The sequence below is a fragment of the Tinamus guttatus genome, unplaced genomic scaffold, assembly GCF_059628265.1.
Source record: "Tinamus guttatus ecotype Peru unplaced genomic scaffold, ASM5962826v1 Tinamus_guttatus_pri_ptg000501l, whole genome shotgun sequence".
Classification (NCBI taxonomy): domain Eukaryota; kingdom Metazoa; phylum Chordata; class Aves; order Tinamiformes; family Tinamidae; genus Tinamus; species Tinamus guttatus.
The window spans coordinates 430,812-456,210 of record NW_028289035.1 but is presented as its reverse complement, the minus strand read 5'-3'; the positions used below and the strand labels follow the sequence as shown (position 1 = coordinate 456,210).

General features: G+C 38.1%; 1 protein-coding gene across 1 annotated transcript in view; it reads right to left on the bottom strand.

The window, feature by feature from the left end:
* Positions 1-8,924: 8,924 nt before the first annotated feature.
* The window catches only part of RNF144A (ring finger protein 144A), a 54,649-nt gene continuing 38,174 nt past the window's right edge, over positions 8,925-25,399 (bottom strand). Inside the window, exons 3-8 of the mRNA XM_088533434.1 lie at positions 17,967-18,071; positions 17,736-17,796; positions 16,830-17,037; positions 15,077-15,224; positions 13,564-13,653; positions 8,925-10,763 (exon numbers count right to left, since the gene is read on the bottom strand). Of these exons, the coding sequence (XP_088389560.1) occupies positions 10,632-10,763; positions 13,564-13,653; positions 15,077-15,224; positions 16,830-17,037; positions 17,736-17,796; positions 17,967-18,071 (744 nt within the window). The 3' untranslated portion in view covers positions 8,925-10,631. The remainder of the gene's footprint in view (positions 10,764-13,563; positions 13,654-15,076; positions 15,225-16,829; positions 17,038-17,735; positions 17,797-17,966; positions 18,072-25,399) is intronic.

Below are 25,399 nucleotides of genomic sequence, written 5' to 3'. Positions count from 1 at the left end.
AAGAAATAAGCCAGGCATTGTGTGCCATTCAAGAGCTTGGTGGAATTTGCTTTTCCTTGTGTTTAAAATAGCTAGAAAATTCCCTTTTACCAGAATTTTTCTATCAAGTGGTAGAGGGACAGAGGTCAGATACATTTTGAAAACTACCTTGTTTAAGGAAATAATAATAATGATTCAGAAATAGATACTAAAATTGCTTGCTTTTCCTCCTCGCAAATCAAGTAATTATTGTTTTTTCTAAGCTATGTGGACTACTCTTAGTTAATGTGCTCTCTACAACCACCCCCCTTCCAGTCATTTCAGGAGTAGAGACTAGCCAGAGCACAGCTCACTACCCACACACCCACAGCACAAACCTTACAGAGTCTTCTATAGCTCTTCAGAGTTGCTAGGAGAGGGTGAGGCCTTTGGGGTGGAAATACTTATCTAAAGAGAAAAACACACGACACAGAGAGTAATGGAAGTGCTCATGAACATCATGTTCTGAGTGCTTTATAAACTTTAAAGAGACTATGATACTTCTCTTATAAACAGAAATGGTTTTCCTTCTCTTACCAACATGCTGCTAACCTCTTATATCCAGGAGCTTTTGTTGTTCGCAGTTTTTCACACATATGGTTGTTGATTTGTTGGGAATACAAAGTTCTATAAAGACCTGCCATCACTGGTTGCTTTACTGGTAAGTCCCACCTGACTCAGGCTCCCGGCAGAGGGTGACAACAGCCTTTGCTTGGAGCAAGGCAACAATGACACTAAAGCCATTTTCACAAGGACACCATCATTTATTCAGAGATGATCATCTCTACCAAGAGATGACCACAAAGTTGGAATAAACACAGACATAGTCCGCCTAGCCAAAAGAGCTTTTATAATTTTAATATAAAAGTGCAGCCAGGGTGCGTATTTACAGTTATCATCAAAATCCGTCCTTACTTAGTAAGTGTCTTGAGAGTGGTTGAGGTATGGTGTCACTGAAGGCACCTGGTGTTTCCTGGCTCTCTGCCTCTGTGGCTCAGAAGCAGCTACCTCAGGCACACGGGCAGCAGCTGTCATGGGAATGTGGTTGCACCCTGAAGAGCCCTTTCAATCTAAGGGAGCGTCGGGATGACTTTAGGTATCATAGTTTCTTTTTTGTTGTTGTTTTTTGTTTGTTTCTTCCCACAGGCAAATGGCATTGAGAAAACAGTGGGGCAGTTGCCTCAGTTTTCATCCCAGATGAAAAAGTGACTCAGAGGGTTCAAAAGTGCTTCCATAAAGCTCTCATTTTAACCCAACTGCAATCTTCTTTCTGTTTCTCTTACCAAGTCCCAGCCATAAGGAGATACTAGACATTGCCTGCAGAGCCTGTAGTTCACCATGTCCTCAGATCAAAGATGGGATCAAGGGCAACAACTGCTAGCAATGGCACCAGGCACTAAACTCTTTCATCTTGCATAACTCCTTCATTGCCCTTTCCCTCCTTCTCCTATCCGCAATCTCTCTGCTTTCAGCTTCATCCTGCTAGAAGCAGAGCGCTGGCCCAGGAGCAGAGCTCATCTCTCAGGAGCCGTCCTTCCGCACGTGGTGTTCTGCACCTGGATACCATACCCAGGTGCTGGGAAGCCAGGGCAGCACCTTCGAGCTGGAGGTCTCCTGCCTACTGTCACTCAATCAGTGCTGACAGATGGGGAAATCTGATAAACAACGTACTACGGTATGACAGGAACAAAGCGTTAGCAGTCTGGTAAGACACTGACACAACCCTGATCCTCTAACAGCACAACTTGGCATATTTGTGAGGTCTTGAAAAAGAAAAATGGATACAGCTGAAAAACATGCTCATCTCAACATCCCAAACGGTCTGTAACTAGAATGAACCAGAAATTCTCCAGGGTTCCATGGAAGCTTGACAGAGAAATGGTGGCAGCCAAGACAGCACATTCATATTTTCTTGAAAAGTTAGGGTTTGTGCTAGCATTGGCAGGATCCTGACGCATACCTCTAGGCCACAAAAAATACAAGAAACTAATTTTGCAATTTGCTTTATTGCGATACACTTTGTGGGGAGAACTTTGGAACATGTGCAAGTAGAGTGAGCTAAAGGCAGAAGGACTCGGTAACCACCCGTTACAGCTTGCCTTCTCCGCCAAACACGTTGACGGCTAAACGGATGGTTACAGTTATTGTTTGGACAGTTGTATTGTTTCTGCAGAACATCTGTATTGAGGAACACAGATATGACAGCAGGCGTGGGTAGGAAGGGAGAAGAGAACAATTTGGCTCAGCTACAACATCCGTCAATTATAAAATATAGAGAAGATGAAATGCTATTAGCCAATACACAACGTGTTTTGAATGAACTGATTTTTTTAGTGTTCCCTCCTGCTCTCTCCAATGGGCTGATCAGCCTCTCTGAACACAGCTTTTTGAAAGAACTATCTGTTTGCATTACACTTTCCAGTTACAGATTGAAACATTTCTATGCTTATATCAGTTTTCTGGAAGTTCAAACACTTAGGACTGTGACTTTCAGAAAAGGTTTATATACTCACAAAACAGAAACAGGAGCATATGTTAATATTCAGAAACTAGAACAACCCAGCATAGTGTGCAAAGCCCATTATAACATAGTTATTTTTAGCTATGATATCATTACAATTAACTCTGTGCAGGTTTTGAAACATAGGTTATAAAGGCTGGAGATAGAAATCTTGTTCATATAGATTCATGTGCAATACTCTTAAAGAAAGCAATGTCTTATTGTTTAAAATAGTGTTCAAAGACTGCACCCTGCTGGCTCATAGCAGCATCAGTTATGACAAACACTTAAAATATTCCCTCAATATCCCTTTTAAAATGCATTAAGAAAATTCTATCCATATTCCAACGCAAATATCATTCAGCTTATACCCATCGTAGAAGCTATATGACACTAACAAAAAGAGAACACCAACATCTAGTGAGTCATTAAAAAAAAGCATTATATTCTTCAGCATAGGCAATTTTAAGATAAGATTTTGTACAGCCTCGTGCTTTTCTCCTGTGGGCAATCTCACAAAATGACAAGGTCATTCTCAAAGTGTACCGAAGCCTCAGGCTTTTCAGGCAGCTCAAACATTTCTGCCACCTAGCAAGCCCAAAACATCAACTCAAGGGAGCGGGGAAAAATAAACTGTGCTTTCTTAATCATTCTCAAAAATAAAGCATAGCAGTGTCAATCTAAGAGATGGCTGCACCTGCAGAGTTTAATTTAAGGTAGTATGAGCAGGTCAGGCCAACAGAACCTACCAGATTAATGAGTTATGTTCACTCTCCTTTATGAGATACATACATATATATATATATATATATATATATTCTTCTCTTACAGACCATGGATGAAATCGGTCTTGCATATCGTGCCATACAAAACAGAACATGCCAAGTGAAACAAAATACTGTCAAAGAAAACTCTTGTCAGGTAAACAAGAGTCTTTTTCTGTCTCTCTCTTGCACAGCAAGATGAATAGGACTACAAAGAAAGAGTTCATTGCACACCTAAAATGAAACTCACTAAAGTTAATGAAAAGACTCATCAATTTTTATGGACCCTGAACATCCAATTCTATAAAATCTTAGCTCACATGAAGTACCACTTACTCAAGCTTAGAGATGTTAATTTTTATCCTCTCAGCTCCTGAGGATAAAAGGATTTTATATTTGGAATAGAATTAAATCACTTCTACCTAGAAAAAGAATTCTTCTACTTTGAGTTGCAAAGTATGGCATTGTATTTGATGTGGGTAATCTGAATTGCTCCAGGATCTGATTTCCTGCTCTACAAAATTTTGAGGTAACAAGATTTGCCTGTCCCGAGGACATAAAATCCCACATGGGTTAGAAGAAACACTTGACATTTGAGGACCAAGTATTGGGTAGATTTGCATATTTACATTCAGATTCTGGAAGACAGCACAGAGTTCAGAGCTAAAACATCCAGAAAGCATGTACAGGTTTTCTTTGCATTAATGTTCTGATTGTAGGGTTCATTTTATTTTTTTGCTAAAAAAAATCCTCCAAATCAACAACAATCAAATCAACAAACAAAAAACCCACAGCCCCCTCCCCTACCCAAAGTGATCAGCGAACAGCAGGAATTAAATAATGACCTGTTAACACATGAGGCATTGCACTGTTCTCTCCTGTGCACCCACCATTAAATAAAAGGGCTATTCGGTCTCTTAATTGTATTGCTGTTGTTTGCATATGTTAGTTTCTGTTCAAGTAAGAACAGAAACTTTTTAGCTATGAAGTTGGTTTTCATGATTTATATAATCTAAACATTGCGTATGTGTTTAGGTAATCACCCATAAACACACATCACCTGGAAACACTATATAGGAGAAGAACAACCTCATTCTAATTTGTAGCAACAACCTCTGTCCTAGTATTTGCAAATAGCATTTGTGATAAAACACTTTAAAACTGGAAGTTATTTCACTCAATTATTGACATATAAAATCTATGTGCCGATACAAAGCCGATTGAAAGGCCTCTTGAGGCTAATAATTCAGAATCAAACTCTCCACACCACCATCTTCAACAAGCAACATAGCATGGGACGTTACCTTCCAGGAGATAGGTTCATCTCTGCATTGACTACCATCACTGAAGTACAGGCATGTGTAGTTTAAGCATAAATCTCATAAATGAGACAAATAACATACATAAGTGATGTCAGATACAAGGCTTCTACAAAATAGTCTCCAGATATATGTCATCACATGCCAGATGGCTTCAGAGCAAGGGGATCTACTAAATCCACAATCTACTAAAGCAGGCTAGATTCCAAAGTCCTTTACGCCATGTGCAACCTGAACAGTCCTTGATTCTCCAATGTGTTGTACAAGGATCCAGCCACACAGCTGAAGGTCTGGCTAAGAATGGCCTTCCACGGCAAAGTAAGCTTAACCTGGCAAAGAGAGTGGTGAAATGACCAGGAGGCTAAACGTTACTAAGCTAAAAGAAAATTGGAAGTGGTGCACCTATCTGAGAACTCTCTACTCCACATGAAGATTGCAAAGCAAAACCCAAACCTAATTAGAAGCAACAGTCTGCGTGAACAGAGCAAGAAAGTGCAAAGACTGCTTTGTTAATAACACCTCCTTCAAGAATAAGCCAGGAAACCTTGTGGCATTTATTTTCTGCCCATTTATTTGAATAAAATATCAAAACCTCTTACAGAAAAAAGTCATTTTGATCCAGGCAAATGAAAGAAATAACTGAGCGACAATTATAAGGCAGACTTGATTTTCAAGTTTCCGGCTTTAATTTTAAAATGGTAATTGCTTAAATGATCAGGTACAAGAGACACACACACTTTCATGTTATGTACACAAATTTTAGGAAGAATTTGTGTATGTGTTTTTTTATGGGAATGGATATAGTAAATCTTAACAAGCTGGAAAGAAACTATAGAGATTGAAGGACTTCATCCTAAATGGCAATTCAGGTGAACTGCAAAGGACCAACGTATGGAAAACTTAACCAAGAACATGAGAGCAAACTCCTACAGTAGGAGAGAGTAAGGTATCCTCTGTTATTCAGGAAATAGATCTTTTAAATTTTCACTTCCACACCCCGAGCTGAGGGTCAACATAAGTTACTCACTGTGAAAATATACATTAAAACCACCTCCAACGCTTCAGGCTGCGAAACAACAACAGATACCCATACCCATCTCAGCATAAGTTGTGGAGCAGCAAATTCACCCAGTTAGGACGCACATCAGCTGAAAGCGATAGGAGTTGAAGCAAAGACAAGGCTGTGTGTTGAATTAGCCTCTAGATATCCCTAGGTTCTCCCGGTTGGCTCACTGGGGAGACAAGTCCATTAATGTCCATGGGCAAAACCTGTGTCCTGAAGCCAGATGGGATGACTCCAGGCTACAGGATTATTCTGAAAGGAGGTGAAGAAAAGGAGAGAGTGTTTACCTATATATAACCAAAACACTTTTCTTGAGTGAACATAACACTGAAAAGTCACTATGAAGAATCACAGGAGTCATATTCATTTAAAATATCTATTGAAATTAGAAATTAAACTCTTCAATATGATTTGAAGTACAAAACACAACATTAAAAGGCATTCAACAGATCTTTTATACATCACAGTGTTAGTGGCACAAAATGTACTTACATTTCAAATACATCAACAGAACTATTTTTACACTGCTCAAATACATTATTTATACATATGCATGACTCCATGCTTATCCCTATACAAGGTTAAAATGCATCCATGATAAAATGATCAAGAAAGGTTCTGTTATGTACCACGTACCTGTATCTAATGTTCCTGGAATTCCTATGAGAGAGATACACAAATTAAAGCAATAGTGAGGACCACAGGGCTCTAAACACAAACAGCATGCTTTACTTACTATAAGTGCATTAGCATTAGGCGCTGATGCCGGCTTTTTTGATGTCTTTAATATCACTGTCGGCAACATTCTCCATATCCTACCCATTTTCCTCAGGATGCCAGATTATATATATATGAAAAGCACAAACTTTGGTTTTAAAAAGCAAACCTGCAAAAAAGCTTTATGCATGCTGCACCTTATTGGGATGAAAACCACTTGTATTAAACATAGTTATTTTAAAACTTTTTTTTTTTAAGTAAAAGGACTGCAGATGAAATGCCAAAAATCATTTTTGCTTTCCTGTCTATTGCATTTTTAAATTGAAAGCTTTTTTTTTCTGATCTATGAATATTTAATCCTGCCAGCTTCATATAAAAGACAGCTTTTCATTAATTTTCACTATGGTTCCTGCATGTCAGGATTTAACTGTATGCTGAGTTGAGCCATTCAGCTTTCATTTGGGATCTTGTCTAATTCATAAATCAGAGTATGTGATGAGAGATTATGCTACTTGGTAGGGGGGGGAGAGCATCCCAAACTCTTGGTATACTGCAGTCAGCAGTAGGAGATTTAAGGATGAACGTTAACTTGAATAAAATTTAAATATTAATATAAACCGAAGTATGTATGTATATATAATCTTTCATCAGAGAAACTTAAAAAGCCTCCAAACCAATGAAATTATCCTCACAACACTCCTGTGAGGTAGCTGAGCATTGTTCCATCCATTTAAAAGATGGGTAAATTGAGATAAAAGAAGTGGCTTGTCCAAAATCACACAGGAAGACCCAATACTGCCATCATTGAAGTTAGTGTGGATTTTGCTACTGATCTTTCTCAGAATTGACTTGAGCTCAACTAGTGGCAAGTCCAGGGAGAAGCAAAGCCTTGGGAGTCCTGCCTCCACCCTCGCTCCTGTGCTCACTAGACAAGACACTAATTCATCCCAACAGAACATGCATCCAGGTACTGCTAAAAAACTCCGTTAAAACAGCATGTAAGGCAATACAAACAAACGAAATCTTAGCATAGCCATACGAATGGTACAAAGACCATGCAGTGAATCTCATTTTTAGATGAAAATTTAAAAAGACAACGCTGTTACAACAGTCATGTGAAAAGCAGCAGAGACATTCACTTTCCTGTGATACAGGACTTAAATGCCAGAGAGTAAAATAATATATTTACAATCTAATTTCAGGGCATTCGATTTCACACTATCAACATAAGCTGTAACACACACAAAAAAGCCTCATTCTCAGTAGATCACTACTGAAAATACATTACTTGGGAAATAAAACAGCATTAAAAAGAACAAAAGCAAAAACAAACAAACAAAAAACCCCATAACCCCTCCCCAATTTTTCCGCATGGCAATGCAGAAAAAATGACCTTTAGCATACCTGAAAGGATTAGCTATTTGGTAAGTGTATGGAGGCATACTGTCTATCCCAAGAGCCAGAATGTGTATCAATTGTATCAAGAGATTTCCAGTAGCAATTCAAATATGTTGAGATTAGAGACAGATATGCTGACAAAAAAGTACACACTTTTCTGCTCACAAATAATGTTATCTTTCAGCATCAATTCTGAGTTATCGTTTAAAAATATTTATAAAGTTTTTTTTTCATTTCTATTTTTTTTTTTTTAATCTGGACATACCTTAACTTTGACACTGATTATTAACTAGCCACCCAAGGGACAGTAGGTCTCTGTACCACAGAAATTTTCTATATTGCCACATAAAGCCTGTCTCTAAGAAAGACACAGGAGAAAATAAACTGTGTCCTATGACATCCAGATACTATTAACAGGCCACTGCACTTCTGCTGCCTTCTAACACTCCAAGAGAACTGGTCACCAGTGCCATGCAGAGGAGAATCTCTCAGTGCACACAACAAAAAATGAACACCCAAGGAAATCTTCATGTCCTTTTGCCTTTTTTTCCCCCCTGCAGTTAAATCAAATTACATGGCCAGAGATCAAATGCCAGGGTTGAAGCGTCCCCAATCAGTCTTACCTGCAGGAGGTTGTTTCTGCGCATTGAAGCAATGACTCAAGATAAGCAAAGCTCAACAGTCTTCTGCTTCTCTATCTCTGGTGATATGGACTTAACTTGCTGCCAGAACCAGAGTGCGGTGACTACTTCACTGCCCACTGAACCCAGCAGTGCTTCACACAACACCTAGGCAAACCAGGTGATTGGATGCATCACTCATCTTTCCCCTAGGAATATTTTTGAATAACAAAGAGGATCTAAAATAATGGCTAAAGAGATCTATGAAAACAAACAGATATTACAAGCAAAGATCTGAACTGTGCATTACCACAAAAAAGGTGATAAGGAATTCAGACTTGCTGGTAAACAGATATCTTTTTTCTTCTTGTTATAATGGCAGAACTCATTAAAATCAAGCCAAATAAGCAAGCATGCAACTCCAGGAGATAAAATTTGGATTTTGATATAGTTTAAAACTTGGAAAAAGGAGGAGAAAGAATTCAAGAAGAGTTTTATAAAAGAACAGTGGTCTTCTCAAAATCATAATGTCCAATCATTTTATTTAACAGGCAGTATAAAATAAAAGTCAATGGAAAGAGGAGTCACTTCCTTATGACTGAGCTAAAAAATTACATTCCCAGCCAGTGAAAGTAGCCAGAAACAATTGCATTTAAAGGTTCTGATACATTTTCAGTGCAAAGTTACCCTGGCTTCAATATATTCATCCACCTCACTACAAGGATAATGCACAGATGTAAGTGCTGATGAAATAAATGCAGTCAACCTTCAGTCCATGTGCCAGTCAGAAGAATATTTTCCTCCAGTATTACACACAAACATACACAGCAATTCAGGTGCATCATATTTCATGATAAGTTGTTAGTTAAATTCTTGTAGGCTTTAAAAACAGCTAAGATCACTTTCCATAAAATGTTACTAAATAAAAACTACCATGATTAACAATATTTTATTTTACTACCCTGGAAACATATAGCACTGTGAATTCTGAAATACTATCAAACCGGGTCACTGACTCATTCTCAAATAAAACTTGTTTTTATCACAGTATTGTTATTAACAGCACATACTATACAATATTAACTCAGAAAATGGGCTAAGTAGTTTAAACATTAAATACAACTTCCACAAATATCCCAGGCATTTTTATTACTGACTACAGGGATCATCCTGATGCTTAGAATTTTTATACTTAAGAGGAAAGATTCATTGATAACTCAAAGTCTGAAGAATAGCAAAATTACTCCTGTATTTTTAATAATCACCCTTAAGACAGAAGCAAGCTATCTTGAACTTCCAAAATATTTCAATAACACAGCTATTTACACATTTGGTTTAAATAGGATTATATCTATATATCTATATATCTATATAAAAAGGTTAAGATACCTGGATTAGAAGTTACAGAGCCCTATAAATGTAGCAGAACCCTAAACAACAGCAAAAAATAACAATTCTGAAAAACACTAGTGGTCCAGTGGTAATCAATACCATCAATGCATTTGATTAGATAGTAGGTTTGTGCCATCACTCAAGCTTACAGCTTCATAAATTCACTTCAGAAATTTAGTTTTCAACCAAACAAATTTCTCGTGTGACTTCCTAATATTCCCAGAAGGCAACGGAACCAGTTTTGTCCACCTATCCCTCCCCGATTTTCAAGAAAGGCAGAAGATGGCCAATATGCACCTTATTGATTTTGCTATTCTTGGAAAAATATGCACTAAAAAGGATGCTGTGATATTAACAAAAAACAGAAGTGTAATACACATGTTCAAGTCACACTAGGTTGACTATCCGGTTTAAATGATAGGCAGCTTAAACACATGGAGCATTAAGACACCAAAATTTAAAGCAAATGGATATGCAAAAAGCTTCAATTTGTACGTATTTTAAAGTAATTTTGCTGATGTCATTTAATACAGTTCCCAGTCCACAACAAGGACAACAGAAACTTTTGGCATTATTTTTTGCAGAATCACATCTTCATTTCAGATAGCTACCTTTGTCCAAGGTCTTCCTTAAGCACCAAACTTGCCTTCCATTACTGTTTTTGTCTCGTAGGAATCAATCTATATAACAACATTAAAAAGCAATTCCTGGAACCAAGACTGCGTGTCAACAAAAAGCAGAACGGGCCAAGTAAGGCTACAGTAATGTAAGTGCAAGAGGAAAACAAGAGCAACAATAAAATCAAAACGAATGCTGTGATGAGTCCAATCTTCTCTCAGTCTAGGTAGGGAGAGGGTCGTCATCTCCTTTACTACACTTACACTTGCAGCACAGAACAAATGGTGTAGCTAGTAGAAGAAAGGGGGAGGCCACCAAAAGGAGAAGACCAAATCCTGCAAAAATTCCTACCACCTGAAACAGAAATCAGAGAGCAAATGTTCATTTTTCAATGCTCCAGCCAAATCCATGCTCCACAACTCAGTTCCATCATGTGAAGCTTATTTGCATTGATGAGCTTTGCTGTATTTCAAACACCTAATGAAGCAACTGACTAGGTTTTTTTTTTCTTTTTTTTTTCCTATCAAAGATAAATATTAAATAAGGGGGACAAGCCTACAAGACAGTTAGAGACTCTCCTTGTTAAATGTTCACTTATTTACAGGACAAAACTCCAAAAGGTAGCAGCCAAGTCAGGATCAGTAGTCATTTGCAGAGAGCCCAGAAAGACTCCAACAAACTTCCCACCGTCAGAAAGGTAAGTCTGGGAGTCTCAGCCTTGTATTGCAAACACTATGAACAACATGATGAGTTTGCATATGCCAAATGACATTTTACAAGTGAACCTGAGCTCACCTTGCTGCTTCAGGAAACTTGACCTAACTCCATCTAAAAGCATTTTTTCCATTTACATTTATTGATCACCCTCTTCCTAGCATAGGCAGAAGAGCTCAGACTGCCAATATTGTCAATGTGCCAAACTCTGTTAGTTTCTACAGCATTTAAATTTAGAAAATCATCTAAAGAAAATAAAAGTTGAGGGTCACTGCCTGATAAAGTTTCCTATTTCCGATAAACAACTCTAAGCTGAGACAATATTCCTGTAAATTTTTTGAGAAAACACTTAGACTGATTCACACAACAGTATCTGTGAATAATTTTGAAGGCAAGAGTGGAATAATAATCTGCTAACAAAAACTCAGAACAGAAAGCATAATGAAATCGGAGTGTTATTGCTCATCAAGAATTATTCCAGCCGGGGTTAGCTATGCCATTTCAATTAACTGGCAAATATTTAATTTCCCATGCTATAGGAAGAATGACTTACCAGTGCCAAGCACAGATAATTTCTGTTTATGATTACTCTGTATTTCTTTTTGTAATTTCACTAGCCAATTATCTTCGAAATGCAGTGTTGAAACCCAACGCTTATTTCAGTAGATGGCGCTGTTAGACAAAATTAATTTCCAAGAGTGAAGCCCTCACCCTGATATTACATAATGCTATGAGAGATTTTTTTAATTGTGTATTTTGACCGTCTAGGGATAAGAAGCTCATACTTTCGTACCCTAATAATTTTATTTATTGGCAATAGCAATTTCTCTTTAAACTTCAGCAGTACACACATTCTTTTCCTGGAAGTGTTGACAATCTGATGCAACTTGTCTGTACACATTTGCTATAAACAGAAAATAAAGTTAATTCTTGGCTGAAACTTCTTTAAAATACAGGGAGCTGCAACTGCCCCATCTCTGCTCTGCAGAGGCAACCTTCACTTACCCGGCTTTTTGCAGCCCAGGCTAAGAATGTTCAACCAGGCATTGCTAGCTGCAGTACAGCATCAAGGTAGAAGTTAGCATTTCAGTGCATTGGTTTGGCCACTGCTGATATTTATGATATCTATTTATATCTTCTTTTCAGTCCCAATATGCTCCTAAAGAATTCACCAAGTTTCATCTTTTTTTTTTTCCTTTAAACATTAGCTCAGCAGGTCGCCTGCTGAGTATTAGTTATTCATTTTCCACCTGCATGCAGTTGCTCCTAAACAGCTCAGCATTTCACATCCAGAAGTAATCATCTTCCCTACTCAGCATCATGCCATTCCCTCTGGCCAAAATAACTATATTTTTTTAAATCCACAAAGAACAAACCAAAGGTTCATTTCGACTTGCCTTTGACAAATACTCAATGAAATCTAACATAAGCAAATGATTACAGTGCTAATCTTTCTTCAGTAGGTTTGGCAGAACTGCAACACCACTGGTAGAAAATTATTGCTGTCCTTCTCGCGATGACCAGAACATCAAACATGGTGTCTATCAAACATACTTGAACCAGCTATTGTGGTCAAGTACAGTTTTGTATTGTATGTGTTACATTAGGGCAGGGAGCTCTTCTGTTATGTAGCAATTATGTTGGATCCAGCAAGGCCTGGTACAGGCTATAAGGATCCCCAAACTCTTTGCAATTGTCAATTTGAACTGTGTTTGGAACTGACAAGCTCAGTGGGATACCTACTGGAGGACCTGCGGGAGGCCAGACGTGACTCCTGAAGGCTTCAATATGAGCCTAGCAGAAATCACTTTATTCCCGTTACAGCAGGTTATTTATCTACTACATTTCTGTTAAGTCATCTAGCCACGCGTATGCTTATATTGTGATTGGTTGAATACTACTGTCCACACGTCTTCTACCACACTAGGTTGGCTGTAGATATCGAGGCACACGTTTACATGATCGGCCCGCAAACAGTCCTCTATCCTGCACTGATAAGCTTATGTACAGGTTCTTCCTCTCCTACTTCCATGTTCTTGCAGCTGGTGACTTTCCCACGATCTTTTCACCTTCGTCTTAGACCGGCTCATAGTATCCATCTTCTATCGGGAAGCCTCGGTTACTTAGATATGCTCCCGGAAGGACCTACCTCTACCCAATCTACAGAAATGAGTGAGTCACACATTAAGGTGTTCCTGCTGGAGCAGGGGGGTTGGACTAGATGATCTCTAGAGGTCCCTTCCAACCTCAACCATTCTGTGATTCTGTGATTTCTTTCTAATTATGGACCACCAAATTTTCCCAGATATTATAAAACCTATATATTAGAAAATATATACATCATTAGAAAATATATACATCTATAGAAAATAATACATCTGTCAGCATGTTATTGTTTCTCTGTTGATTCAGGCAAACTTATTAAAGATCTGAGCTTTACCTGCGTTCTGTGCCAGATAACAGATGCCCTGGAGTGACCCAACTTGTTTCGACAAGGTCCTTTATCATAATGTATAAGAAGAAAATCATCCTACAAAATATTAAATGGAAACATATGCAATAAACAGAAGTACAAATTGTTAGTTTATGAAATACTATGTCCTGAGAACTTATAACCAGCAATTGTACAGGAAGATAAAATCTTGGTAAAGAGAACCTTGGCCAGCTCCAACCATTCCAAAAAGTGCTTTGTTTACAGTTAAGCGTCTTCAGAAGCAGGTTGTTTAAGAACTGTTGTTTATCTATAATGAATCTTTTCTTCTGAAGACTCCCAAGTGGCATATTTAAATGCTAGTGTAAAGTTTAGCAAGACAATCTGAGATGGTAAACTGGCCAGTACATATATCTCACAGAGACAGAGAGAGGGGAAGGAGGGGGAAGTGGGAGGGAGAGGGGAAAGAAAAGGGAGCGGAAGAGAGGAAAGAAGAGGGGAAGGAAGAGAAAAAAGAGAGAGAAAAAGGGAGAAAGAGAGGGAGAAAGAGAAAAGAGCAAAGGAAAAAAAAAAGAAGATTTATAGCACAGACTTAACAGACTTGATTCCTTTTGTTAGCTAAAGAATAAAAAGACAATACAGACACAAGAGCATACAGGAGAAAGGCTACCATACCTGTCCTGCCACACTTTCATACACCAGCCAAGATAGCAGGCCAGGTACCGAGAGCTGTGGGGGGTACCCAAGAGCTCTGATTTTTAACTGAGCACGAGAATGCCTGTGATTTAAGGACTCTCAGTAAAGCATTCAAAACGAACAACAGCAGGATTCAGAACAGTCAGAGTACCTTTAGTGGACATAAAACATTTCCTTCACTATTGTTAACTTTGCTATAAAATTAAATGGATGACGTGGAAACAGATATTGTATACTGTATGCCTTGGACACAAACACATGACAACTAACAGCTCATAGATTGATAAATCTCTGGTGTTAGAACACTGTTTTGTTTTTGACACATTAGACAAATTCCTTGTCTAACAAAATGACCAATATATGATAATGGTGGCACAATGAACCTAGAGGTTCTCTGTTAAGTCTTCACAGGATTGAGACATTAATACACTCATCTTGTAACTCCTTCAGAAAGTAGAACATCAAAAGGCAAATCCCAAATGAAGTATTATCAAAACAACCAAGCTAGATGCCAATGCAAGGATAGCTAATATTATAAATTAGTTTAAGCATATGGACAAAATACCAAGATCACACAGATCAGACAAGCAGAATTAGGTATACAAATCCTAACAAGTTAACAGCTCCAGCTCCAATGGATACAACCCCACTAAGTTTGTCAAAAGGAAACCCAAAAATACTGCTGCAACAGAAAGTGCAAAAGACAAGGAACAACAGGGGAAGAAGTGGCTAGTGAGTGAGTACGTAATTCATTAATGAGACAGCTGGATAGCAAAGCAATGAACTCCAAAGCTTCTGAGGTCCAGAGCATGCTGCATGTACTCACATCAAGGGATTCCAGGCAGTACCAGCAAAAGGCATGTTTGCAATTCTTGCACATCATTTGGGCACAGCCTTCATCTCGCTCAATGTAAACTTTGCACTTTGGACAGCGCTTGATTGGAGCATCATCTTCCTCCATTTTAAAAACCGAACTGTGAGGAAGAGTGGTGAATTAGTAAGATGTGTGGCCATGTCAATTTAGAGGAGATCTTCTAAGAACTGTGATAAGTAAATATGCCTACTTTTTTTTCCTTATTAAAAAGAAAATAATAAAGATCTAGGTATTCAGCTGACTTATTATTCTGATATACTCTATTTTTCAAACATACATCTACTATTTTTCAAACACACAACTGTTTCTGTAATCTATTGATTTTGGTAATAGTACACTGCTTCTTCCTGAAATATTAGATGAGCAGCTAATTCACAGCTAAACATTTTGTATGTCTAGATAATTTTTCCCTCCATTCTTTACTCTCAGAAGAGGAATGCATCCCCTAAAGGTACAGTAAGCCCAGACTGCGCTTCCTGGGGCGAGGGTACCAGGGAGTGATTGCTTGTCTCTGCCTTCTTTGAGGATCCTCCATAGGAATTTCCCTCCAAATTCCCTCTGCCATGAGCTTTTCTGCATTTTTGTTCTTTCAGAATTTATTGCTTTTTATCTCCAGCACTATCCAGTCAAAACATGCTTCATGAGTTTGGGTCAGCACCGCTCCTTCTTGTGTCTTGTACAGAGTGCAGGAATGTAGAAACACTGGAAGAACATTTATTTCTCTAGAGTAGCTTTCTACTCTGTCAAGCTTTTTTTCACTCCAGCAACTAAAATGTGTCTTGACAACTGGCACTTCCTGCCTGGCAGCCACTGCTGGCGGGAAAAGAGAAGATTTTAAGATGGAGACAAAAGAATGATGATAGTGAATTAGTAAGTGGCAGTAAAATTGGACTAACACTTGATTGATTGCAGTTTGCCTGACTGATGGATGGCAGGACATACACTCATTAACCACACTATCAGCAATCATATCACAGAGGAAAGCTTTAAATCCATAAACTGCAAAAACTATAAACATCCAAAACACTAAGGAAAATACATCAATACCTTACCATGAAGTTTAGTGAGATTGAGTTCTGGCTCAATTTCACATGAAATCTGCATAACGAAGTTATAATATTTGACCAGGAACTGATCATGGCAGCATCATAACCAATCATCTATTACAGCAAAGGTTGAAAAAAGACAACTTGGGAATAGCTAAGTCCACAGGTCATCTAGGGCTTTAAGAATACCTTGAACTGTTACAGAGTCTTCCAAGAAGGCTGTCAGTGAGATGTGCACAATGGCCTCTCCCATTCAGTGGCTGCAGTATGCCTGTGTTTCTTCACCGTGGCTCTCAGAGTTCAAGATTGTTGTCCAGATATGCCACAGTTGGGATGTTTGACAAAGTATCCTAAAAACTGCCTGAGATGTAATGACCAACTGTCAGGCTGTCTAGAATAGCTTCTGTGAGGAGAAGGTCATTTGTTGCCTGCGTGCCTCGTCTGTGGTTTGGTGGGCATGGTAGCAAGGAGGGACGGCCATCAAGAGCCATCCACGTTTGGAACATAGCATTAACATGAGAACTGGAATGACTAGGTGAAGGAAATGTCTTTAAAACAAAATAAAGCATCCAAAAAATGCCTCTTTGTTATTCATATTCCTGTCTGTTAAAAGATGCATTGTTTTCTTTCTAAATTTTTGGTCATTTGTAATACTATACCTTGTTTCTCCTGGAAGAAAGGAGAGTGGCACATTCTCTTGACAGCCTTGACCTGGGTGCCAGTTGGATTTGCAAGCAGAGCAGAACTCTATGTCACAGGCTTTGCACTGGACCAGCTGAGGATTCTGAGGGTTTGATTCCTGGAGCTGGCAAACTGCCTGGCAAGTAGAGGAGGGACACCAAGTCCGACATGGATCCAAAAGCACTTCTGTAAAAAGGCATAAAAGAGCTAAACTCAAAGGCAGTTGCAAGACCAGCCTTCCATAACACTGTGTTCCAGATGAGGTTGACTGGCAGGGCATTTGAACACCCGTCTTTTCAAAAGGAGCTTTTTCATTTACTTTACTCAATTAAACATAAGTCTGGCCTGCTTTGCAAACTGGCACCAAACTAAGATAAATAAACTGAGTTTCCAGAGTCTGAATTAATTACTTACTTTCATTCACTGAACTAAACCTATTCTGAGAATGGAATGCAATATTTTTCTTAAGTTACACTTAAAGTTAAATAGAGCATATCTTATAACTTATGCAGGCATAATGCACCAGAAAGTGTTTGTACAGCATCTTTCCCAGTGGGGCTCTACTTCAAGTTGGCTGCTGCACTAACGTAACCACAAGATTAACAACAATATAAGATTGTTATCCAACTTCATCCCATTCCTGACGGCTGCTTACAGTTAACTCATTTCATGTTTCAAAGCCCATTGTGGTCAATAAAAATATACCACTTATTCACCTGGTCTCTTAGCTGGGTCTATTACTCGATGATGACCACAGAATAAGTTCTCTGTGGTCATATGTACCTAACTTCCAAAAACAATTAATATCACACTACTACACGTATAGGATTAGATTTTGATTTCTGGAGTGTTCCTACTACAGTAGAAGTGATAATGTGTGTTACCTCTTTCAAACTGAAGCTTCTTGTATCTTTGCATGATTTCTGATGCAACCATGCACTCAATCTGTTGAAGGAAGGAAAAGACAAATTCCAGTTAAGAACAGCATTTTCAATAAATTGAGACAAAATATTTGACCTTTGCAGAATCATTAAAAACATATGTTGGCAACCATGAATGAGCAAGACACATCTGAAAAAGAAGAGGAGAAGAGAAAAAATGTAATAAAAACATACCTCATTTTCTTGTAGATGACCTCGCTTTGGGCAGGCAGCATCAGGGCAACTAATTGCTGTTTCTAGACCTTCTTTGATCAAAAGCTCCACATACTGTTTTAGGCACTGCAAGAGGGACAGAGAGTTGAGCTAACTGCCCCAACAAGAATAAATATTTCAGTATTTTAACAATTTTCACTTGAAAATCTGAGGAACTTAAACTTCTCTGAAAAACAGATATTGTGCCCCATTTACAAGCGTGATGCATACTCACAAACACTGCCAAGGTTATACCCTTAAATAGGAAATGGTAAGTTCATTTTCTGCATGTGTTCATCACACAACTCCTTCAATTTGGAAAAAAAATCAGCAAAAAACAAATAAAAATGAGGAAAAGAGACAAATTAAATGGGGAGCTAGAAAAATAAGAAGATAAAATTAGATTAACCACAGACACACAATCTTTATGTGACTGGAAACCACAACACAGCTTAGTAAGCAATAACCATCCATAAAGAGACATCTGTCAAGAGTGACGAAAAGCAAATGGGAGTATACTTTGCATTCTATTTTTGGAAAATAACTATTTGAACTTCATGGCTAAAGACCTATTTTCTCTTCCACAGGAGAAAAAAAAAAAAAAAAGCACGTGAGAATTAGGACTCCCAGAACTATAGTTTCCATGGGGACTGAATAATAAATATTGTTAATAGTAATGTTTTTCTCCCATAGCAACCATAGCGTTTTACCTAAGTAGTAACTGAAAATATAGGATGTGCATTTGTACACAGCATGACTGTCAACAAGACAAAGAAGAAAGGCAGATATTTAGACCAAGGTCAAATTAAGACCAAATCTCATTACTCCTGAAGAGCAGGCAGGGTCAAGCGAAGCAGACAATGATACATTTTACTAGCATTGATTTGACTAGCCTGACATGTTGACTTTTTATTGCAACAAGGGCGCACATGGATTCTTTTCTCTTCATACCCCCACAGAACTTCCCCCAACCTTGCGCCACGGGAGAAAAAAAAATGAAGGTCTTTTTTCTAGCAGATTCCCCTGTGGTGTTCTCAACCTGCTTCTGGGATTCCCAAGGGCTCAAATGGCAACAGCAAACTGGAGATAATTATGAAAAATAGATCCTAAACTCTCATATAACATCTGCAGAGTAGAAATTAAGACTAGACCAACATCAGAGTGAAATGAAGATACAGAGCAAGCCTGGCATACTGGAAGATGGGAAGCAAGAAGGATTTTGCACTCTGCAGCAAGTGGGCAAACCAGAGGTTTCAAATACCACCTTCTGACAGAATTTTCAAACAGGCCGTTGTGAGCCTGGAAAGGCAAAGGGCTGCATCACCCTTGCAGATTCCAGCATGCCTAATTGCAGTTCAAAGCACAAAGCCACCTCTTTACTCCGGCCGCACCATCTAAGAGGCCTTTCAATGAGCATGTCTCCAGCCTAACCCTTCGGATGTGGTTTGTATTTGCTAAAGTCCAGACTTAGAGACTACTCATTCGGCCTCTTCTCTTGTTGTTCTGCTTCTTCATATGACTATTCTGCTCCTTTCAGAGAATTTATCACTTAATTTAACATTTTATCTTAGTTTTCACCTCTTGCACATCAATTGACACAAAATCTTCACTTCCTGCCCACATAATTCCTGCTACTGCAGGACACAGCTCTGCTGGTGGTGGTATATCCCTTGAAAGCACAGCAAATCATTTCTGTTATATTCTTCTTTCCTGTGTCTCCTGCTCAACAGAGACAATTGCTTGTTGTATAAGAAAAACAGAGACTGACTAATTGTTATCTTTAGAGGTTTTACATGCAAAATTGTGATGACTTATGACCTAAGTCCTCCTCTTTGTCAGTATGAGTTTAATGAAAACAAGAGTTCACTCAGGAGCAGATGGTTTGACTTCCAGAAGGTTAGAGCTCTGGGTGCGGGTGCTGGCAACTCATGAGCACCACTGACAGCTCCACAAGGACAAGGCCCTGGGTTGGGCGCCTTGGCAAACTGTGGTGGCAGTTGCAGTGAAGTATTAGCTCTGCCTAATGACACAATTGGCTCTTCCCTCTCCCCTATATTTGCAGATGACAACTGTGCATTAAAATGAAAATGCATACATTTTTAATGGCAGTACTTAGCTCTTATAGGAAGTACTTTTCGAGCTGAATGAGCTTTACCATCATTAATCATTAATGTGGCAGTTCTCCTCCTCAACCTGCTTGGGAGGATTGCCCAAGTCCATTAGAGTTGTTTCCTTTTGTTCACATCTTCCAAGAAATGCCTTTCATCCCTGCCATGTGCTGTGCCCAAGGTGCTCCCCTCCCATTCACATGTCACTGGCCTCTGTCTCCCCAAAATCAACGTAGCACTTCTACACACTTCCTTCTGGGAATGCAGGTGCCGTCTTGAGGCCACAAAACAGCACTGTAAATTAGGCAGAGGACACGACATCCTGCCAATTCAAGATTCCCAGCTGAGAGATTCCTCAGGCAGAGACAGAAGAATTTGAAGTATTTGGCATGAGGCTTCTCTTGAGAAATACACGACACTTGTCTTCGAAAGTTTTGAACTGGCTGGAGCACCGTAAGTGCCATAAAGCACCAGCAGGCAAACAAAACAACACAGTAGGATTGCGTGCTCAGTTATACACAATGACAAAAAAATCATTAAAACAAACTACTTTTACAAAAGGGTAGTACATTGTAAATTGTTTCTCATTTCCTCAAATCTGTCATTTTACTCCTTGTTATCTATTTAAGAAATAAAGTACTGTTTAATATGAAGGGGGAAAAAGTGTTTTGAAAGTAAATCGCCTAAAACAACTTTGAAAATAAACTTTATTACATAACCTTCCTCCAGAGAACAGGAAAGATGAAGTCAGATATCTAGTGGCTGAAAAGGTACCCAGTTGTACTTGACCCTTAAACTAATAGGGTGAACGTCTTTATTCTCCATGCAATGGATACTTACTATGGTAGGTGACCTGTTTCTGAAGCAATGCTTTTTACTCAAGTCCTCTTGTTCTCTTATTAAAAAGAAAGAAAAAAAAAAAGAAAAAAAACTTTTCTATTTCAATAATTAAGTAAATAACTACTATTGAAATGTATCACACTTGGGAGATGCTCTTAACAAAAAGTGACTCTGCATGTTTCTTTTTATCCATGTAGCCTGAAACAATGAAGCCTGAGTCAGATTTCAAAAAATCAACTGTTTGGACTGAATTAAGTAAACTGAAAAAGGATAACTGTGAAAGAGGAGGACTTTTTTGAACTGAGAAAATATATATATATTTTGCATTCAGCTTTGTGTTCCATTTCTGTACTTTGACAATTGTCACGTAGAATAAGAAAGTAACACATGTCCAGCAAGAACAGAAAACCAAGCATTTAAGTTTTTAGTCATTAATAAACCATGTACACAGTCCTACTCCTTTCCCAATTTAGAAGTAAAACATGTTAGCTTATAACATTCTTTAGGCAAACTGTTGTGTTTTATTTTGCAGTTACAGGTGAACAGACATCTGCAGTGGCTGGATTTCTATGTTGTGTGGATTCTTCAAGATTATCAATGACTAAGGAGAAAGTGTTAAAAAAAAGTCTCCCTACAAACATCCTCCAATATGAAGCTGACATTCTAGAGTATGATATGGTACCTGCAGGAGAGTGTTAAGGTGGTTTGGATTCCTTAACTACAAAAATACCTATGTCTCTAATTTTACATTTAACAAGTCTGTATATTTTTTTAATTGAAACATGCTTGCAGTATGTTATCACATATGAATGCTAGACAAGGAATCTCAAGAAAATCTTAGCATGTAAAATTTGTAATTTCTGTTAAATAAATAAAAGCAAAAAAGCAAAACACCGCACATCCTATTTTAAGCTGTAGGTCAAGAGGTTTCACAGGTCCCAGCTGCTTTCTGCCAACCCTGAACAGTGCAAGGTCAGTCAAAACTGACAGGGCAGATCACCCGAGTGGCTAGTAAAGAACTACTTTCCTTCTGAAGCTGTCTAACATAGGCTAAATGTATAAAGCTCAACAAGATGAATTGTTCTTCTAATCTTTGTACATGCAGGATTGCGCTACAGAAGAAGGTGTATATATGCAACGGCCACTGATGCTCCGTTATTTTGCAGCTGAACACCATTTTGTCTGGCCCTGAGAAAACTGAAATATTGTCTAAGCCAGAGTAAAGGTATTCTCATCCATGAGAATCAAAACTGTTGTTTTTTTTTTTTGTCTGGTTTCTCAAAAATAATCACAATATTATTCTGATACATTTAACTCTGACAAACCTGCACAACCCAGAGCAACATTTTGACATAAAGATTTCAGGTATCTGACTTTTTTAGGAGAATTTAAGGAACAACTCTATTTATGGCAATGATGCTTCACTTTGTTTCTTCCGACACCCAAAAGCAAATTTAAAGCACAATCATTCATAAGAAAGAATCCAACTTTCATTACTTTCAAGTATGACAATTTTGCTGGTATTTATGTTGACAAAATAAACTGCTCACTGGGTCTCTAAATTAACTTTGTAATACACTACAACTACAATTAAAACCACTTGAAGATATTTTCAGTGAAAGCGTTCACTGTCTAAGAAGTTGGGGGTTTTCTGATACAAGATAGAACAGCCAGAGAGAATGATTTTTAAATATTCCAGCACATTTACTGTTAAGAACATGCTATCTCTAATAATGCAGAAGATGGAAAATGAGTTAGGCAGGAAAAAAAAATCCTAGAAGCTAATAGACAAATTTTGTCAAAATGCAGATTCCTGCCTAAACAAAAGCTGCAGATGCAAGTATCAAGTCACACAGGAAATTTTCACTGGGTCAGTCTTTGGAAATGCCAAAGCATTGCAGGATTGCAGACACAAATATATCATCACTTTTTCATTTAATTTATTGCCTAAAACATATCTTGAGTACTGACACTAGGCCAGAAGTCCATCCCAAAAGTAAAAAAAAAAAAAAAAAAAAAAAAAAAATTAAACTGTACGCACTTCAGGAAAATAATCACATGTTGCCATTCCTAAAACAATTTAAAAATTGCCCTACTGATAAAATACAATAGCAGGAGGAGGGAGGGAAAAAAATCCAGTATTCACCAAATCTTTAAAAAATGAAATAACTTTCTAAAAATGTACTTTAAAAAGGGAAATAGCAAAGGCAGACAAAGACAGTAACTCTTTTGGCCAGCCATTAGTCAGAAAAATAATCCTTTGCCTTGGGCAAACAGGCAACAACAGTCTCACATCCCAATTCAGACAGATCATAGATTTATAGAACCCTTAAGGTTGGAAGGGACCTCTAGAGATCATCTAGTCCAACCCCCCTGCACACGCAGGGTCACCTAGAGCACGTGGCACAGGGCTGCGTCCAAGCAGGTTTTGAAGATCTCCAGAGAAGGAGACTCTACAACCTGTTCCAGCAGATACAAGCACTGACATGCGATGTGGGCCTAACTAGCAGGCCTAAATTTCCATGAGAAGAGGAAACTGAAAAAATAATACAGCAAAAAAGAAGTTCAGACTGAGACAGCAAACACTCCCAGATAAGATGGCTGTTAACCTGAAAGCTGAAATACTGAGGAGACAAGAAAATCCTGAATTATCTGTAAATGAGGATTAGATGATCATCTGAATACAAACATGCACACATGCACAAATATACATATATACATATATACATATATACACACATGTGTATATATACACAGGTATAGAAATGTTTGATTTCAGCCACAAGATCGTGAGCATGTACCAGATGATACAAAAGACCTCAGACTAGATGAATGTAATGATGCCCTGTAGCCTTACATCCTGGGCACGAAGGAAACAGGAAAACAGGAGAGGATACTGAGTGAGTAGCACTTATTTAGCAGTCTTGCAGCTGCTACAGGTCTAGTTTGGCCTATGAGTAGCTTTTTTGCTAAGACTGCTAGGCCAAAGATGAAAATTCTTGTGATGAGCTTACACAGATGAATAAGTATGAAAAATACATACTGTAATAATGACTTTTGCTGGTATTTGCAGCATTTTTTTGTTTTGTTTTGCACATCAGGTGTTTTGCTTTATAACTCCACAAAAAGGAATGCTGAAAAGGTGACATATATCCTTGTAGAAGACAGAATAATACCAAGCTTATCCCACTGTTTTGGGCAGACAAGCGTCCAAGCAGTGAATAATTATTTGCATTGGTAGACAGTGTTATAGCGTTATCCATAATGTAATACTAGTCTTTAGAAAATGATTAGAACAGTGAATAGCGACACAATGCATAATACCCACTGCGAGTGTGTGTCCCTAGGTAACAGTCACTTCCTATAAATAAATTAACAAGATGAATTAGGGCATCTATATCTCAGCTGAAGCCCAATATGCTTGGAATAACACTTCCTGCCCTCCAGTTCGAACAGAAAAATTCACTCTAGGCTCAAGAGTATTTCCCTAAAGAAAACATCACTTTCTAGAAAGATTTTGTTTGAACAAAGCTGAATGGGTCCAAGAGGAAGAATTCCTCGAAAATAAGTAATAGCTTAGGGATGACAGAAGAATGAAAAATATGGTTTCCAGCCTGCGCTTCTCTATTCTTAATGAGTGCTGTAGCCATAAATAACACGCTGTTAAATTATACTTCTTAACGTTTCTACAAATCCCTTTGAATCTAATAGGAATGTTCATCTGGATGAAATAAAAGCACTTTTTTTTTTACCTTAATTTTTCCTGGAAAGAAAACATCCTTTTGCAAAGTTCCAGTACTACTTCTAAAACATGAAAAAAAAAAACATGCAAGACAAAACCAAAAAGGTTTCTTGGACAGTGTTTAGCCCTTTCAAACTTACTATGCTGCCTTTTTGTGTAAAGCAGAATCATGGACAAACCTCTATTCTCATTTAAACACAGGCTCAACTTTGACATTCACTTACACTGCTGTTTAAATGTGCACAATTCTCTCCTGAGTATCTACAATCTGGCTGTGCAACTTTTCAGTATCATCCTAATCTTACTTGACTGACAAGTATAATACTGCAGAGCAATCTGCGCAGATATAACCATTCTTTATTAGATGTATTGTAAGTCATTACTGTTTAAACCCAGTCATACAAAATATATTCAACCTCTTTGACCACCTCGATCTCACAGAGACAGATATACAATAGGCAGATGCTTAATGATTCTACTTTTAACTTTAATAAATGATTTCCACTTCTACAGAGAATTTCTCTGAATCAAGAGCCTGCTTTCAAAGAAATCTTCACTATTGCAGTCCTCATTATTTCTACAGTTGATTCACCATCCTCAAGAATAAATCATATGAGGAAACAGTCACTTATTTTGACATCTGGTACTTCAAGTTTAGTATATGAAAACAATAATGCAGAATATTTTATACATATGGCTGCTCTTTGGATCACCTCCTTTGCTGC